Source organism: Poecile atricapillus, chromosome 2 (genome assembly GCF_030490865.1).
Source record: "Poecile atricapillus isolate bPoeAtr1 chromosome 2, bPoeAtr1.hap1, whole genome shotgun sequence".
Classification (NCBI taxonomy): domain Eukaryota; kingdom Metazoa; phylum Chordata; class Aves; order Passeriformes; family Paridae; genus Poecile; species Poecile atricapillus.
Window position 1 is genome coordinate 136,368,558 of NC_081250.1, and position 16,559 is coordinate 136,385,116.

Genomic DNA, 16,559 nt, shown 5'->3' on the forward strand with positions numbered 1-16,559 from the left:
CTTGCCCAGAATGGAAGCAGATGTAACACTATGCAGAAGCCTGACAGAAAAGAGCTAATGTGTATGTCTCCAGCAGTGATAGGCATAGGCTGTGGACTCAATCAAGGTTTGTTGGTAATAACACACTATGAGAAAGAACAGGATGTGGCTGGAGGGGAGGGGCACAGAGGTAGGATAGCACTTCTCTGGGACAAATGTCCTTGTTCTGGCTCCTAGAGATAAGCACAGCACAGTACAGCACACATATAGGAATAATGTGGAGAAGTGGATGTGGACATGGGACTGCAGGGGGGAGACCAAGACCACCGAGACCCTCCTAAGCCCTCCAACCCATTTCCAGAAGAGACTGGAAGAACAAACTGCACATGGTAACTAATTTGTATAGAAAGTGAGTCACTTATTTTCCAAGTGGAGAAACGGACCCATAAACAGGTACCCCCAACAAGCCCAGGCAGCACCTCCAGGACCCCAGACATCCCATCAGCCCACTGCTGTGTGTTTGTACTCATGGCTTAAATTTTAGGTTTCATATTTTTTAGATTCTGTGCTGCCTTAGTGTGTAACTCTGTATTTCATATTAGGTGTTAGTAAGTTCTCTTCACAGTTAAGACAAAACAATCTTTTTCCAGCATAAGAACCAAGGACAACCATTACAGCCTCAGGCCCAAAAAGAATAAACAACAGCAAGTTAAAGAGAAGAAAATCAGGAGAAGGGGACTTCATAACCTGAAGCTGTAACTGGACAACTAACCCAAATATGTAAATGCACCAAAACTCATAAAAATGTGAAAACTCATAACTGGTCATCCATCTTGGGCAGAGTCCCAGCCAGACTCTTGTACTGCCCAAGGTGTATCCTTGGAAGGCCTTTTGATAAATACCTACTCTATTCCTCACACTCTGTCTAGCCTCTGTTCCAGGTCAGCCTCTCTAGGCATCAGTACTAGGAGGTCAGAGACTAACATTTCAATTTCCATGCCAAATGTGTAACTCAATAAAAAAAACTCTTTTTGTGAACCCCTAGCTTTGTTATTCCTTTTGTCCACAAGCATCTTCCTGAGCGTTCCTGCCCCCTTAAGGGTGGGATGTCACACACTATTGCAACACTAATGCAATATTACTAACACAAGTCAGAAACCTCACTCAAAATCCTTTTATTCTTTCTGGTAAAAGGCATTTTTGTTGACTGACCTGTCTTCCTGGCAATAGCTTCCCCCAGTTTTTGCATTTGGATCCTACTTGCAATATTTTCTATCTCACCTGCTCCCATCTTTTCCAATTCAGTGGTTTAAAAAAAAAAAAATTATTCTTACCAGAGTCACTGACAGATTCATAACCCTTCCAAACTGATCAACATAGTAGACATTATCCTGGTACCAGGAATCAAGGTGAAGATAATTATACATGCCAAAAGCACGCATGTGGTCAAGGGTATATTGATCATCACGAAGCTGCACTTCTGCTACAGCTGGAGGGAAAAGAAAAAGACTATTTTAATAATTATTTATTTGCAACTTAGTAATTTAAAATTCAAACTAACAATTTAAAAAGAATTCTTCCATTTTCATTCCACAGGTATGCTTTATTTGAAGAAAAATACACTAGGTATACATAGTTTAAAATTTCACCATAAACTTGAAAAGCAAGTCATCCGCCCTAAAGGCCACTGCAGTCATTTGTTTTGATTATCTCACCAGTATTATCATTTAGAGTGGCCTACTGCAGTGGTTTTGCCCTGGCTGGATGCCAGATGCCCACTAAAGCCACTCTATCACCTCCCTCCTCAGCTGGACATGGGAGAGAAAACATAAGGCTCATGAGGGAGGAGCAAAAGGAGAGATCGCTCACCTATTACTGTCACAGGCAAAACAGACTCAACCAGGGGAAATCAGCTTAATTTACTGCCAATAAGATTAGGGTAATGAGAAATAAAAGCAAATCTTAAAACACATTCCCCCCCAACCCTCCCTTCCTCCTGGGGTCAACTTCACTCCCAATGGTTATTCCTTCCTCCCCTCTCCAGTGGCACAGGAGACAGGGAATGGAGGTTGAGGTCAGTTTATCACACCTCTCTGCTTCTCCTTCTTCCTCGTTCTCTTCTCCTGCTCCAGCATGGAGTCCTTTCCACAGGACACAATCCTTCAGAAACTTCACTAAGATGAGTTCTTTCCACAGTCTGCAGTTCTTTGCAAATTGCTCCAGAATGGATCCTTTCCACAGGTCACAGTCCTTCAGGAAAGACTGCACCAGAGAGGGAGCCCACTAAGGTCAAAAGTCTTGCCACCCAACCTGCTGTGCTGTGGACTCCTCTGCCCACGAGCTCACAGGTCCCACTGGAGCTTCCTCCAGCATGGGCTTTCCATGCCATCACAGCCTCAGTCAGGTGCATCCACCTGCTGCAGCATGGGGTCCTTCACAGGCTGCAGGAGGATCTCTGCTCTCCTATGGGTCTCCATGGGCTGCAGGGGACTCATCAAGGTCTCACCATGGTCTCACCACAGGCTGCAGGGGACTCTGGCACCAGGAGTACCTTCTTCCATTTCTTCCTCACTGACCTTAGTGTCTGCAGAATGGTTTCTCTCACACAGTCTCACTCCTCTCTGGCTGCAGTTCTTATGCAGGCACTTTTTATACTTTTCCAATACATTACCCCAGAGGCGCTACCACCATGGCTGATGGGCTTGGCTTTGGCCAGCATCAGTTAGCTCTGTCAGACACGGGGGAAGCTTCCAGCAGCTTCTCACAGAAGCCTTCGCTTGTAGCCCCCCTGCTACTAAGACCTTACCATGCAAACCCAATACATCTCCACCCTGTCTCTCACCAGCATGTGTTGAGGTCCAATTTATCTATAACCCTCACAGGATGAAACACACATCTACACACACACAACAACAATGTCAAACCTACTCTGTGTTACAGTAAGGGGAAGAAAGTCTACTCTATAGTAACTCTAGGAAAACAGCAGCCTAATGAAAATCTAACTACATGGATTTCATAGTCTTAAATTCTGAACTACACTACCAACACTTGTGAGGAAAAAGATTAAAACAGTAAAAAGCAGAATTAGTTCAGTTATTACAAGAAGAAAAAAACAAAAACACAAAATAAAAAAAATCAAAAGCAAACAAACAACTGCCCACCATGTTCTCAGCATTCTCACTGAGGCTGGAATTTCCAGAAATGTCCAAGATACCATCAAAATTTCAGAATAACTTTTTCTAATTGAAAGAGACTGCAAAGAATGGCTGTTCACTAGAATACTACCTTCTTCAATGCAAGAAGCATGCTACCTACAGTCATTCACTTGAGCAAGATTTTTCCAAATAGATAACATCTACTCAACTACCAGTAATCAGAACTGCATTATCTGTTGAAGACTAACCAGGTTTTTATTTAAATTAGGTGCAGCTTTTTTCCTCCTATTCCATATCCATGCAGAGATAAAGCAGATGTAGTCCAAACATCTCAAAATATATCAACAGAGGTCTAGTCCATCCTTTTGTAAATAGTCTCAGAACTCCAGAATGAACTCCATTTCAATCTCCAGTACAGTCAACCCAGGATTCTTAGCTTTCCTGCAGGGAACTTATCTTGAACTTCACACAAGAAAAATCCTTTTGAAAGTTACAAGTAAACTCTTGTCAACCCATGATGACTAGCACTCAAGCCCAGACTATGAGGAAAGCACCTCAAGGCTAATCCTTCTCACAGCAGCAGTTCAGAGTTATTGTAGTCCCTAATCTTTCAATTTCTACTTTGTTTCCTTTTCTGCTCAGGAACAGAGCTTATCTATTTCCTGTATTTCACTTACATCCCACCCCATAACAGGGACCATTCACAACTCTCTGCAGCAGCACTCAAACTTCTTACTCTTCTTTAACATCTGCTTAAACCCTACTGCAGCAGAAGTAGTTTACCGTGTCAGAACACAAATTCCTGCAAAGAGCAATTCATTTGGCAGTGCCACTGCACAGCTATCACAAACTCAACAACCAATCACTATTTGGCTCAGAACTGACCATTAGAGACACCTGCTATAAACATAAAAGTGGCTTTAGAAAACTATGCAAGATTGTACTGCCTGATTAATAAAAAATCCAGTCATACTATACAAAATGCTTGCAAAATAGAATCATTAGCAATTAGTCTCCTAATCACTGTTGGTATTTGCAAAGCTGCAGTTTTAATTCCACCCAGATCAAATCATTATTCATATTCACCACACAGGAGGGATTTCCGTACCTCTGCAATTAGTAAATTACTGTTATACAAGCTTTGGCCCTCCAAAACAAGCTAGAATATCAACAAATGAGTGAGAATAAAATACACCTGCCTTAATGGCAAGGACTGCTATCCATTCCAATTCCTGCTTTAATTAATTAGAATATTTTACTGTAAGTAACACTGTAAAAAATAGAATATATTGAAAAAATGCATTTTAAAGCTGTTTGTGTACCAAGCTTTATCACAGAGATATTTTTTCCCAACACAAGAGATGATATGAATGTTTTGTAAACAATTAAAGAGCAAACCAAATATAATCTAGAATAATTATTTTTAGTGAAACCAAGCACATATCATCAACTTCCTGTATAGCTGATCCTATGAAATTAGAATACACATGTAGAAACATGTAAAGATTTTTTAGCACAAAAACCCTGAAATGTTAAGGCTTCCTTTCTCCACTTCTCCCTCCCCACTCCCCTAGTTATGTTGCTCCTGTCAGAACTGTAACTAAACAGGCTAAATACTCCAAACTAGATGATTCTTAAAGTAAACATACAACTTTTCACAAAAATTCTTGGAACAATAAACTTGATTAGCTGATTGTAAGGTGATAAACTTTATAAAATCTGGAAGAACATGAATTCTCTGTCCTTGAGTTTTCTAGACCGTAGTTCTGATAAGCCCTGAATAATGAAGGGGGTCAGGAATAGGAGATCCAAATCCCTTGTACTATTGCAATATGTAATAAATTCCACATAAACAGAAGCCAGAAACTGTACAATCCATAGGTGATTTTAAACTAGGAAATCTGACATACGTGTACTGTCTTGTCATGAAACACTTCAAATGAGGTAGCCAACTGCTTTCAGAGCATATCATACATATGTGTGGCTCTGCCAAGATGAAGCAATTAAAGAACCTATTCCATTCTCCATTAATTTTGAAATCCGTACTGTGACCAAGTGAAATGTGCAGAACTGCCATCTGCTATCACATAACATGTGCTTAGATAGTTTACAGAAGATTCTACACTAGGGTGAAATTAATTCCTTCCTTTCTACAGCCTTCAAGATTCAAGGTTTCTTGATGGTCCTTTGAAAAAAAGGGAAAACCAATAGAGCTGAATGCAAAAAAATAAACGAGTAAAGAGAAAAGAAACAGAGACTCTTAAAAAAGTAAATTCAGATAAAGGTAAGTTAATATAAATAGAGAAGAAGAAATATTTCAATCAGATCATCACCTTATTCAGTCTCACAGTTACACAGTTTTACGAGTTTTTATTTGGTTGTTCAGTCAGGATTTTTGAATTTTTTTCTGTTTTGTTATTGTTTGGCTTGGGTTTGTTTTGTATTAGGGTTTTTATTTTTTCCTGGGTTTTTTTTTTTTTTTGTTTGCTTTTTTTCTTATTCTTTTTTTATGTGATTTTTAAGAGACTAATTCACAAGTCTCAACTGGTTCACTAGTCTTAGGTGCAATTAAGAAGCAGCAGTCAATGGCAGCTATTCAACAGAACAATACGTGGTCTCTTTCAAGTTTCTGATAAATACACCTGCAGCATGATAACCCAGAAACATTAATTCATACACTGTTATTCATACCAGAAAAGAAAGTATACAGGATGTATAAACTAAATCTCACCTTTCAATATTATTTCCCAACAACCCTAGTTACATGGGATATTCTGGACCAGTATAAAGAAAACTATCCTACTTTTCTAGAACTGTATTTATCTCCACTCGTTCCATGCTTTAAAAGAATAATTTGCCTCACAACAGTTTAAACATAACTAAAGAGAAGATTTGCACTCACAATGCTTTACTTAAAAGCAAACGTAGTAAATACAAAGTAATTAACAGGAATCAACAGAAGAAGTAACATATCCCTAACCTGATACTATAAGATCTCTAGCTTGATATTATTATAATTATTAGTATGCTATGCAAAAAAAACAAAAAAAAAAATCTCTGAATAAAGAGTACTATCAAGGAACTTATACTTCAGATGAATAGACAGGTCTTATATCTGCCACCAAAAACAATGAAGCAGAACTGGGATGAAAAAAAAAGAAAGGTAGAGAAAAAAAAGGGTGAGGAACAACCCCCAAATAGCCCCTCTATTTTTAGACATTTTCCTGAATACACCAAAGCAACTTTACAAAACTGCAAAATATACTAAGTAATTATACCAGCATTTTTTGTGGCATCAAATACTATATGCTTGTATGTCATGCCTTGTTTTGCAGTGCCACCCAGTGGAAGCAATTTTGTCTTGCAGATACACTGGTCTATTACTGGGAAACAATTTAAATTCTAGTATCAGCATTCAAAGATCCTTCTAACCCTGCATTAATCCATTTTCTTTTAATCCTTTCTTTAATGTTTTTATTGTTAAAGGCAGCACCTCGCTGTTGAGTAAACATGTGCCTGAGACTTAAACTTCCAAGAATTACAGCTGCAAATGTCTGAAAAACCTCACAATTTCTTACTATTTTCCATATATTACTTTGAACACTTTTTTTATATATAATTTTTCAAATCAAAAATGCAAATGAAAATCTCTGTAAATGTTTGAAACATACCAGCTCCTTTTGCACCATAAAAAGTCACAAACATATGCCTTCCATGTAGCACTACTAATGAGCAACTTTTCAGTGAAGCAGACCTTCTAAACAGTATGCATTACCACCATTTTTAAAAGAAAGTGATAAAACTGATAAATGCTCAAAATGATAAATGATCAAAGAAATGCTTTCTCTGTGTGTTCTCCTGGCTTGCAACAGCAGCTCCATCTCTGAGCAAATGTTTACTCTGCCTTCCAGGTGTAGTTATATTGAAAGGCATCCAATACTACAGTACAGGTGCAACAGTCCTGCCAAACAGACAAGACAGAGAGGAAAGGGATCAGGGACATCCACATATGAATAAACTCTAAGTCTCCAGAAAGGAAAAGGAACTATGAGACATCTAACCAGTAAACAGAAAAGGTCTTGATCCTTTAAAAATGTTGTGCAACTTGGACATGTTCCTTGCTGGAGACAAGGATTTGCTCCACAATCTCTGCTTTGGATTCTGGTAAGACCAGGTTAAGGCAGAAAAGATAACCACAAACAAGATGCTCATTTATCTCTCCTAAACAATCAGTGATCCAAAAAAAAGGCATTACAAAACTCAATGCAAAGGAAACATTGGAAAATAAGTTATAGAAATAAACTAAAAAAAGTAAGAAGAAAGAAAATTAGAATGAAGAGCCAAGAATTAAAAGCATAATTATATGTGACTCATTACTAGTTGAAATATATTACCAGGAGGAGAGATAAAACAAATGACTGTGAGAATTTAGCATTAACTAGGACAGATAGGGCTGGAATAAGGAAAAAATAAAAGAAGAACATGAAAATCACAGTATTTAAAAGAGAAGGGAAGGTATTGTACTTCTCCCATTCTTCTTCACTGTGGTTATAAAATTTTAAGAAATTTACAAGAAAATCACCTTCTATCATAGACCTAATAAACAAATTGTTTCTTAAAATGCATTTCTTTATTAGTTGCACATCTGATCACAGAAAATTCCTGGCAAACACAGTCAACCAGGTGAGGGCATACTTGAACTGAACACTAGGTTTTGTAAGATGGTCAGAAAATGACACTCACTGTAGTCCTCAGGAACATGACAACCACCACAAGTTGTCACACAACACCACATGCTGCTATCCACCTGCTCTGGGAGCAAAAGACTGCATCAATTTCACTAGAAAATTTTTTTGGTCATTTTATTTTATAGCTAGCAGTGAAATTCACGAAAATAGATTAATATAAAGATATAGAAATACTGAGAGAAGACTGATATTCTAAAGTTCAGTACACAAGTTTGTAACAACAAAGTGCATTCTGAAAAAAAACTGCAGAAACACTTCAACTACAGTTGAGTTATAACTCAGTTCTACTTAAGAATAAGCATTTATTTCTTTTTATTGTTATTCATTCCAATTACTCTGTAACTCACATATTCCTCTTAACTGCCAGCAAACTTGGGATGCCACATAGGCAGAACTAAAAATCTCAGGCCATTTGAGACAAACACTTATTAATTCCTTTTCTGTAAAACAAAAAATGAACCACCTTTTTACATTAATCTTCCAGATTCTATTACAATATTTTTGCAAATGGTGGTGAATAAAATCAGAAATAATTATATTGACAGTGTTCTTAAACATTTGACATTTTTTTTCAGCTATTACACTCAGTCTCACTTTGAGGAAATGAAATCAAATTCTTCATACAGTGACAAATATTGATTTAATACCCCAAAAACTACCAAAGCTCTTCATCATGTTCTAGAGGCTTTGAATTTGCACACAAGTGCACTGGAAAGCAGAAGTTCTTGGCTTTCCCATACAATACTTTTCTTTCTTCTCACATGCAAAAGTCTGAAAAAGCCACAGCCTACACACCATCCACAGTCTCTGCAACTCAACCCATTACTCCTGTACAACACAAAAATCAAATTTTGGAAAGACACCCTAAATCTAAGACATGTGTAGACACTGGGAAATACAAAAGTCAGGTACAGAACACCTCTGCACTGAGTCAACTGCCTTGAAGGACACAAAAGAAAACCAGCAAGGAGAAAGAGGCAGCTGTATGGCTGAAGAGCAGGCTGCAATTAAAACATCTGGAAGACAGATATAAGGCCTGATATATTTCCTGCTATTAATTCCAAAACACAAGAACAACAATAAAAGCTTTCCACTCTCCAGAGGACCAGTATCTATATCTATATATGCGCACACAGACCAGAATAAGTGAGTTAGTATTAGTGACTCTGTAGGACAGCTGAGTAAATTAGAGTGAAATGAGTCAGGGTCTTTGTGCTGTGGGAAGCAGGGAAAGACAAGAACACAGTCACACATATCAGTCCTCCATTACATGAGTTATTGTAACTATTGTGTAAAATATCTGAACAGACAAGAACTGAGTAGATCCATCTCTCCACTGGCAACTCCACTGCTCATGAATTTTAATGAAGATCTGTAATCCTCACCTATTTGGAACAGGTGCACAACTGACTATCCAAGAACCACAAAGGTTGCTTGACCATAGGCAGAACAGCAAATAAGAGACAAATTAAAGGAGTGTGCCAAAGCTACCCTGTTGCTATATCACAGCTGCAGCACACTCATAACATGTGCCCACTCACCTGCATTTGGGCTGTCTTTTGGAAGGTGACACCTGAAGCAGTCTTACAGCAAAAATGTTACTCTCGTTAAATTTTCCAGTCCTACCATAGATATACTCACAGTCTCATCTACTTAACCTTCAATAAAAAATGTATCTAAAAACCTCCTACTGCTGACAACTCAGCATGGCAAACATACCTTTCTGGCCCACTACAAATACAGTATGTTCTACACAAAACTAAAGTAACATGTAATGGGTAAGTCTGTAGACAGATACATCATCCAGTAAATATAGAGAGACAGAGATTAGTCCACACAAATTGTGTTTACTGTCTCAGCTTTACAAAGAAAACCAAACTCATTCATACACCTCGCAAGAAGATGTGAATTTCAGCAATCAGTAAATGTAGAGTGCTGAGATATTTCAGGGCATGGCTAAGATTGTAGGCACATATCCAACAGGACTTTGTGCTAATGTACTTCTCGGTGAATTAGCCTGTTAATGGACCAGCATTTCAAATACTGAAGATGCATGGTAGAGAAAGCATGGCATGGAATGCATGGCATGAAGATCCACCTCTGAATTGTGAACAGAGCAATAAAGAAAAACAGCTAATTTACTGAAGTTTGTATAAGATGCTAATTTCACATGTATTTCTCTAAACCGCATGTGTTCCGTTCACACTCTGCTTTGAACTACCTCAGCTGGTCATCTGGCCTCACCTCGCCTGCACAAGCAAGACCAGGTTTAGGACACAGGTTTCCTTATTCATTTAGGAACTAAGCGTACTAGGAGCAGGCAGCTACAAGGCAGAGGTCTGACAAGTCAGAGACCTCGGCCCACCGCGAAGCCCCTTGGCGGGGGGACGGACGCCCCTGGCCAACACTGCAGCAATTGTAGCGAGAAGCCGAGACGAAGCGCTCGGTCTCGGAAAGCCCCGCCGTTCGAGAGGCGCGGGACTCCCGGTGCTGCGGGCCGGGCTGTCCCCAGCTCGGGGCACCCTGCACAGAGGGCTGCTGCCCGGCCGCTGGCGCCTCAAGGGGACGAAGGGAAACGCGGGGGGATCCGTCCCTCCCGCGCTGCTCAAGGGATGCCCGGCGGGATCAGCCGCGCCCGCTCCTCACCCGCGTCCAGCCCCAGCTGGTAGCAGGCCAGCGGCTCCAGCGACAGCTTGTATCCCTCGAACTTGGGGTCCAGCAGCAGGCGCTTGGCCTGCAGGGAGCAGTGGGCGGCGCCCGCCATCCCGCAGGTCTGGGAAAACTTCGGGGAGCACCGGCAACTCCGCGGGCCCTCCGGGAACGCGCGGCAGCGGCCGCGGAGCACCACGGGAAGAGGATGCGCGGGAGCCCGGCCGCCGGGGTGCATGCCGGGAGCTGTAGTCTGGACCCGGAAGCAGGCGTGCGCCCGGGGCGCGCCGGGAGCTGTAGTCGCCGAGTCCGGACTACGTTTCCCGGTGGCGCCCGCGCCTAGGAGAGGTGGGGCCGGCGGCGCATGGCGCGTTCTGCAGGCGGCTCCGCCTCTGCTGCACGGACCGGTGGGGCTGCGGCGGGCGGTGAGCCGGGAGCCAGCGGGGAGCGAACCGGGTCGGGCCTTCCCCTCACCGATCCCTCGCTCCGGGGCGCCGCTGGGCGGGCCGAGCGCCGGGGGCGCCGGGCGGGAGGGCCGGGCTGCGGAGAGGCCGCGCCCGGAGAGGGTGGGCCGTGCCCGCGCAGGCGGCCCGGTGAGCCGCCGGCGCTCGGGCAGCCGGGTCGGTGCCGAGCCCAGCTCGTCCCCTGAGCCAGTGTTTAAACACACTGGTGCTCCGGTCATTAACCGCGGGGATGTGTCAGTGGACAGAACACTGCTGTTTTGGTGACTTTTTTTGTTGAGTGAATGACACCAGCATTTGTCGAAACTCTGCTTTGCTCTGTGTAGGTTTGTGGAAAACGTAGATTTCCAAAATGAATAAAGATGCGCAGATGAGAGCAACCATTAACCAAAAGCTAATAGAAACAGGAGAACGAGAACGGTAAGTTGACTTCCTACTCCTGCCGGTGAGAGGCTTTAAAATACATCAAACGTGCGCTACACATAGAAGTAAAGTAAACTCAATAAAGTAAACTCGGCTCTAAATTCTTTAAATGCTTACACATGAAAGTCTTGAGTGTTACATAAACAATTTTTAAAAATGCCGTTTGAACAGTTTTATTTTAGTTTTTCAATTGAAAAGAAGTAGTGGGGAAATAAAGGATGGGGTTAATTGGCTTATGAACTGTTAAAGCTTTCTCTTATGCAGGTATTTTGTGTTGGAATGCCCTAGATTCATGAAAGAATCATCATTCCATGCAATTTGGTACAGTTAAATCTCCTTATCAGTTTCTGATAAGGCAAATGAAACAAAACTTTCCTTTTTGCTCTTAAGATTTTCTTACGTTTCTAGCTCTGTTCTTGTTAGGTAAAGCAACACACAGTAGAATACATAAAACACAAAAAAAGAAATAAATAAAGAAGTAAAGAAAACCCAAAAAATTTGTGCAAGTCATTGTAGAGATTCCAATAAAGGCAAACAAGTAAATTGCACAATGTTTTTGGCAGATTGTCTTTTCAGTCTGTTTTATTGACATTGTATTCGCATATCACTAGAGTGCTTATTACATTACCCTCCTCATCACTTCACTGTGCTTGCAACACCATGCACCAAAAGCTCTATGTCCTTCATTTTTAAAGGCCTGTATCAGAAAAAATCTTTTTCCTGGGTCACGGCATAGTCTTGTACCTGTTGTAGCCTTTTGTAGCCTGACGTGGTATCTCTGCTCTACATCTTTCCTGGTTGTGACCATCCCCCTGGAGATTGCACAGACCTTCAGCAAAGCAAGAAATTTCTTGAAATGCTATTGAGATCTAATTTATGCTAATTTAAGAATAAGAAGGGTTTTATCAGGACATCAATTAAAAGCTATCTTATAAACAGGCTTTATCAGAGCTTTACTGTGATCAGAGGCAGAGCACTTGGATTTCATGAACTGGGAAATATACAGAGGCAGACAATTTCACCTGTATTCTTACTCTGCTTTTTTCACCAGTTCATCTGCCCCCTACACAATTCACTGAGGAAAAGGGATTAGACCACTGTTCAGGCTCTTGCTACAATCCTTTCATTCATAAAGACAGGGTTTTGCTAGTTATTTAGGATAGTACAAGATAAGCAGGCTTGCTAACTAATGGAGAAAATGCTGAAAGGTACTAAGTTATTTATCATATCTTACTTTCATTTTCCCTTCTGTTTTTTAGTACTAATTTTTACTTTTTTAGCTAACTTTCAGTATTCTGTTTTGATATATGGAGCAGATGCTTCATTGTGGCAGATTGTTGTGTTTTTTTTCCATTAATGTCTGAATCCTTGTTCCTTAAACTTACATAGCTAATCATACTCAGGAAGATAAGATACAGGATCCTTCATTTTCACCCAGAATGAGGTAATGTGTAACTCAGGAGATAAACTTGCAGTTGAGTAGTGCAGAATTCTTCCCAAAAGGTGAGGGAGAAGGTTTTACTTATTTTAAAGACTTGGTATCAGGTGAAATATTCCAACTTTGAAAGTTTGCATACATATGCTACCAGAGTAGACTCAGTTCAAGTAATTCAAGGGCTTCTACTTTTTTTTCTGTGGCTGCAGCATCAACACTGCCAGAAGCAGATCTGTGAGTTAGTTCCTGAGGCATCAAATCCTCATAGTCCAACATGGTAAACTGAAATTGGAACTCATTTGGGTTTGAATTCACCTGCTGTTCAGCCATTTCTGCTGCTGGTCTGGGAACTCTTGGGTAGTAATTGTAGGCTTGACTTTCAAACTGGAACATATTTAAGCTCATCAGGAATTAAACATCAGGAATGTTTGTTATTCTAACAAGTTTTATATTGTCTTAACAGTCTTAAAGAGCTGCTGAGAGCCAAGTTAATTGAATGTGGCTGGAAGGATCAGTTGAAGGCACATTGCAAAGGTAACAGTGGTCAATTAATTAATTCCCTTTGTATTCAGCTGAGATTCTGGCCAAATAAAAGTCCCAAATGAAGGCTTTACTGATACTTTAAACAAGACCTGGGCAAGAGGAATGTATCCCTGGCAACTTGACATTTATGTTTAAACATGCTACTTAATTGAGATTACGTCTCAACTTTTGACTTCTGCATTTCTCAGTAGGGTGCAAGGCACTTTAAGTAAACAGTTGTTTCAGTACTGATGTGTATTAATAATAGCCTTTATTTTGCTATAGATTTATTCCTTTCTCTCTGGCATCACTTTTTGACTTGGCTGAAATATGTACAGAAATCTTGTTTAAACCAGTTGGAAGAATAGTAAGGATTTACTGTCTGTGCTCTTCCTTATTGTATGTTCCAAAGTGTTTTTCCAGTTGTACCTTTCTTACTACTGTAAAAATAATGTCTTTTAAGAGATAAGTGAGCCAGTTTGTGAACTGCTCCAACATTCCAGTAACAGGCACATCTGGTAATACTCAGATGAGATAAAACATTTTAATATTTGTTTTTAAAATACGAACTTATCAAAATGCATCAGCAATGACCAGTTCTCATCCTTAAACTTACATCATGAGTGAAAGAGTAAAATCCACTGTACAGTGCAGTAGGTACTGAGCTATTAACCTATATTCAGGTCTCATGCTAGTTCATATTCTCTCATGACAGTGTAGGCAGGTTTTGTTTACCAGTGCAAGCTTTGTCATTTTATGTAAGTATTGATCTTGGTCTTTCCCAGATGTCATTAAAGAAAAAGGATTAGAGCATGTTACTGTTGACGATTTGGTGGCAGAAATCACTCCCAAAGGCAGAGGTAAGAAAATGAAAATGTGGATGGAGTAGTACATCAATAAACACACATACCTCTATTTCATTAGTATTTTGAAAGTAGTGTCATGAGCTTGCCTGTGTTGGATTCAAGGAAAAATGTTAATAGTGTGATATTAACTACAAATAAAATGTTAATACCTTAATATTAACTACAAATGAAACGTGAATTTGTATTGTGTAGCAGCCTTCAGATTACTTTTGCGAATTACGTTACTTAGTCATGTCTACATTCATTTTTATAATTGACCTAATGGTCCCGAGTTGTGTACACAATACAGATGTTTTAAAATTCCAAATCTTTTAAGATGGGAAATCAGAAATAACAGTTCTAGTGTAAGAGGAATGGGAAGAGTAAAGGACATAGCATAGAGATACAAAAAAAATTAAATTACTTAAGGAAACTGCAGTTCTCTTTATATTGTTCCTCTTGAGCTCTCCAGCAGGGTTTGATGTTAGTGGTAGAAACTTAATTAAGTTCTAAATAAAAATAGGCCTTCAAAATAGCTTGCTCAGAGGCCAGGGTTGAGATTTTTTTTTGTCTTAAATTTGTGAAGACAAAAGGTAGGATAATCACACTTGTTCTGTGTGAACACACTTGTTCTGTGTTTGTTCTGGTGATTATATCCTATTTCCTGTTGAACAATCCTTTTCCTCAAACTTTCCAATTTTTTGGACTATGAACAGGCAAAAAAAACTGACCAGTAACAACATTGTTCTCAATAGATCCCAATTTTAGCCTATAAAAGATATAAATGTGCTATGAAAATCAAATAGTTTCAGTTAGTTAGGTATTAACAGAATTGCAAGAACAATGAAAGAATAGAAATGGCTGTTGTAAAAGTATGGTTTTAGCATACTTTTTATTTTGTCTTTTTTCACTTCCTGCTTTCTTATTTGTGTTTTAGCTTTGGTACCAGACAGTGTAAAGAAAGAACTCTTGCAAAGAATAAGAACCTTCCTTGCTCAGCATGCCAGTCTTTAATTTTGATGTTCATCTGGGATACAGTTTCCTGTATTACATCAATCATGTCAGGATTGGAATGCAGTTTACATACTTAAGGATGAAAAAATCAATAAATTTTCTTTGCACTGCATCGATTTCTTAAACTTGGTGTTATTTTAATAAAAAAATTTGTGGACTCGTGTTTCTAAGGTGGTTCTCTCTCTCAGTGGACTGTAATGTGGTGTCACTTGTTCCAGTTCTTAATAATCCTTAACTTTATACAACTGTGGAACCTTGCAAAGATTTTTCAGAAAAGAAGCACAGTTAACAAGTATGTTGAAATGCAGAAAGGTGTAAAAAAAAAAATGTGGAAAGTGGGATAAGACATACTGCTGAGCATATCATTTCTGATTATCCTAGAGTAAGCAGGAGAAAGTTAACACTACGTGAAACTGTTGGTGAAATTCCTTTTGTACTTCTTTTCTACAGCATTAGTTGTTTGAAGACTCTGATGTGGGTTGCAAGTATTTACTCAGCAATTCATAAGAGGTTGAATTCTTAAAGAAAAAGGCAGTTGTATCTTTCATCAGCAATTCTTTTCACATTTATTTTGTGCACTATTCTAATTCTGAACAACTGCTCTTTTCTAGCTTTGCCCATATTATTGGTGGGGTTTTTTTTATGTGTGTCTTAGGGGCCTTTTGAAATTGAAGTACCATTCAATAATTTGCCACTGTACATCTCCTAACACGATGCATTTTTAATTCTTGTATCTGGAGCTGTAACATCAGCCAGGTCTATACATAACTGCAAAAATAAATTTTATTAATAGAGGATCAGAAAAGGCCTTTGAAGTGAGAATGGTTCATTTTTCCCAGCATGTATTTGTCGTTTAGAACAGGCTATAAAGTGGAGGAGAAGCCCAAGCACAAACAGACTCTGAGCAATCGGCTACTCTTGTGAGTCAGTGGCTATTGTGAAAAATTACTTACTCAACATAATATTCATACTCGTAGTTGGAAGAATACTGTAAAAACTAGCACTTAGAAAATCAGTCCTGTGCCAGTGGGTTGTGCTGTTCCATCATTGCTGCGAGCTCCCAGCTGAGGAGCCGCTCGAAGGCACCGGCGTCCTGCGCGTGGGGAGGGTGACAGGGGCTTCCCTTCCCGGCTCCAGCACCTCCGCTGCTGCCCGGGCCCTCGGCCTGCGGGCCCCAGGCTACTCTCCTGGGGCTCAGGGCACAGAGTGCTTCCCTCACTGCCTGCGGGGTCCGAGCTGCTCTCCTGGGGCTCAGGGAGTGCTCCCCTCATTGCCTGCGGGACCCGAGCTGCTCTCCTGGGGCTCAGGGCACAGAGTGCTCCCCTCAC

At 40.1% G+C, this 16,559-nt stretch overlaps 2 protein-coding genes across 3 annotated transcripts in view; one reads left to right on the forward strand and one right to left on the reverse strand.

Annotated features, from left to right (window-relative positions):
* The window catches only part of NUDCD1 (NudC domain containing 1), a 39,186-nt gene extending 28,391 nt beyond the window's left edge, over positions 1-10,795 (reverse strand). Inside the window, exons 1-2 of the mRNA XM_058832532.1 lie at positions 10,529-10,795; positions 1,314-1,468 (exon numbers count right to left, since the gene is read on the reverse strand). Coding sequence (XP_058688515.1) covers positions 1,314-1,468; positions 10,529-10,769 — 396 coding nt within the window. The 5' untranslated portion in view covers positions 10,770-10,795. The remainder of the gene's footprint in view (positions 1-1,313; positions 1,469-10,528) is intronic.
* Positions 10,796-10,821: 26 nt separating this feature from the next.
* ENY2 (ENY2 transcription and export complex 2 subunit) lies at positions 10,822-16,026 on the forward strand. 2 transcript variants are annotated; one of them, XM_058832534.1, is made up of 5 exons: positions 10,822-10,956; positions 11,319-11,412; positions 13,314-13,384; positions 14,158-14,232; positions 15,155-16,026. In XM_058832534.1, exons 2-5 carry the CDS (start codon positions 11,345-11,347, stop codon positions 15,229-15,231), a joined length of 291 nt encoding a protein of 96 aa, XP_058688517.1. In that variant the 5' UTR covers positions 10,822-10,956; positions 11,319-11,344; the 3' UTR covers positions 15,232-16,026. The 2 variants fall into 2 exon arrangements, with proteins under 2 accessions (XP_058688517.1, XP_058688518.1); XM_058832535.1 differs by having other exon boundaries at positions 10,896-10,987.
* The last annotated feature ends 533 nt before the right edge of the window (positions 16,027-16,559 follow it).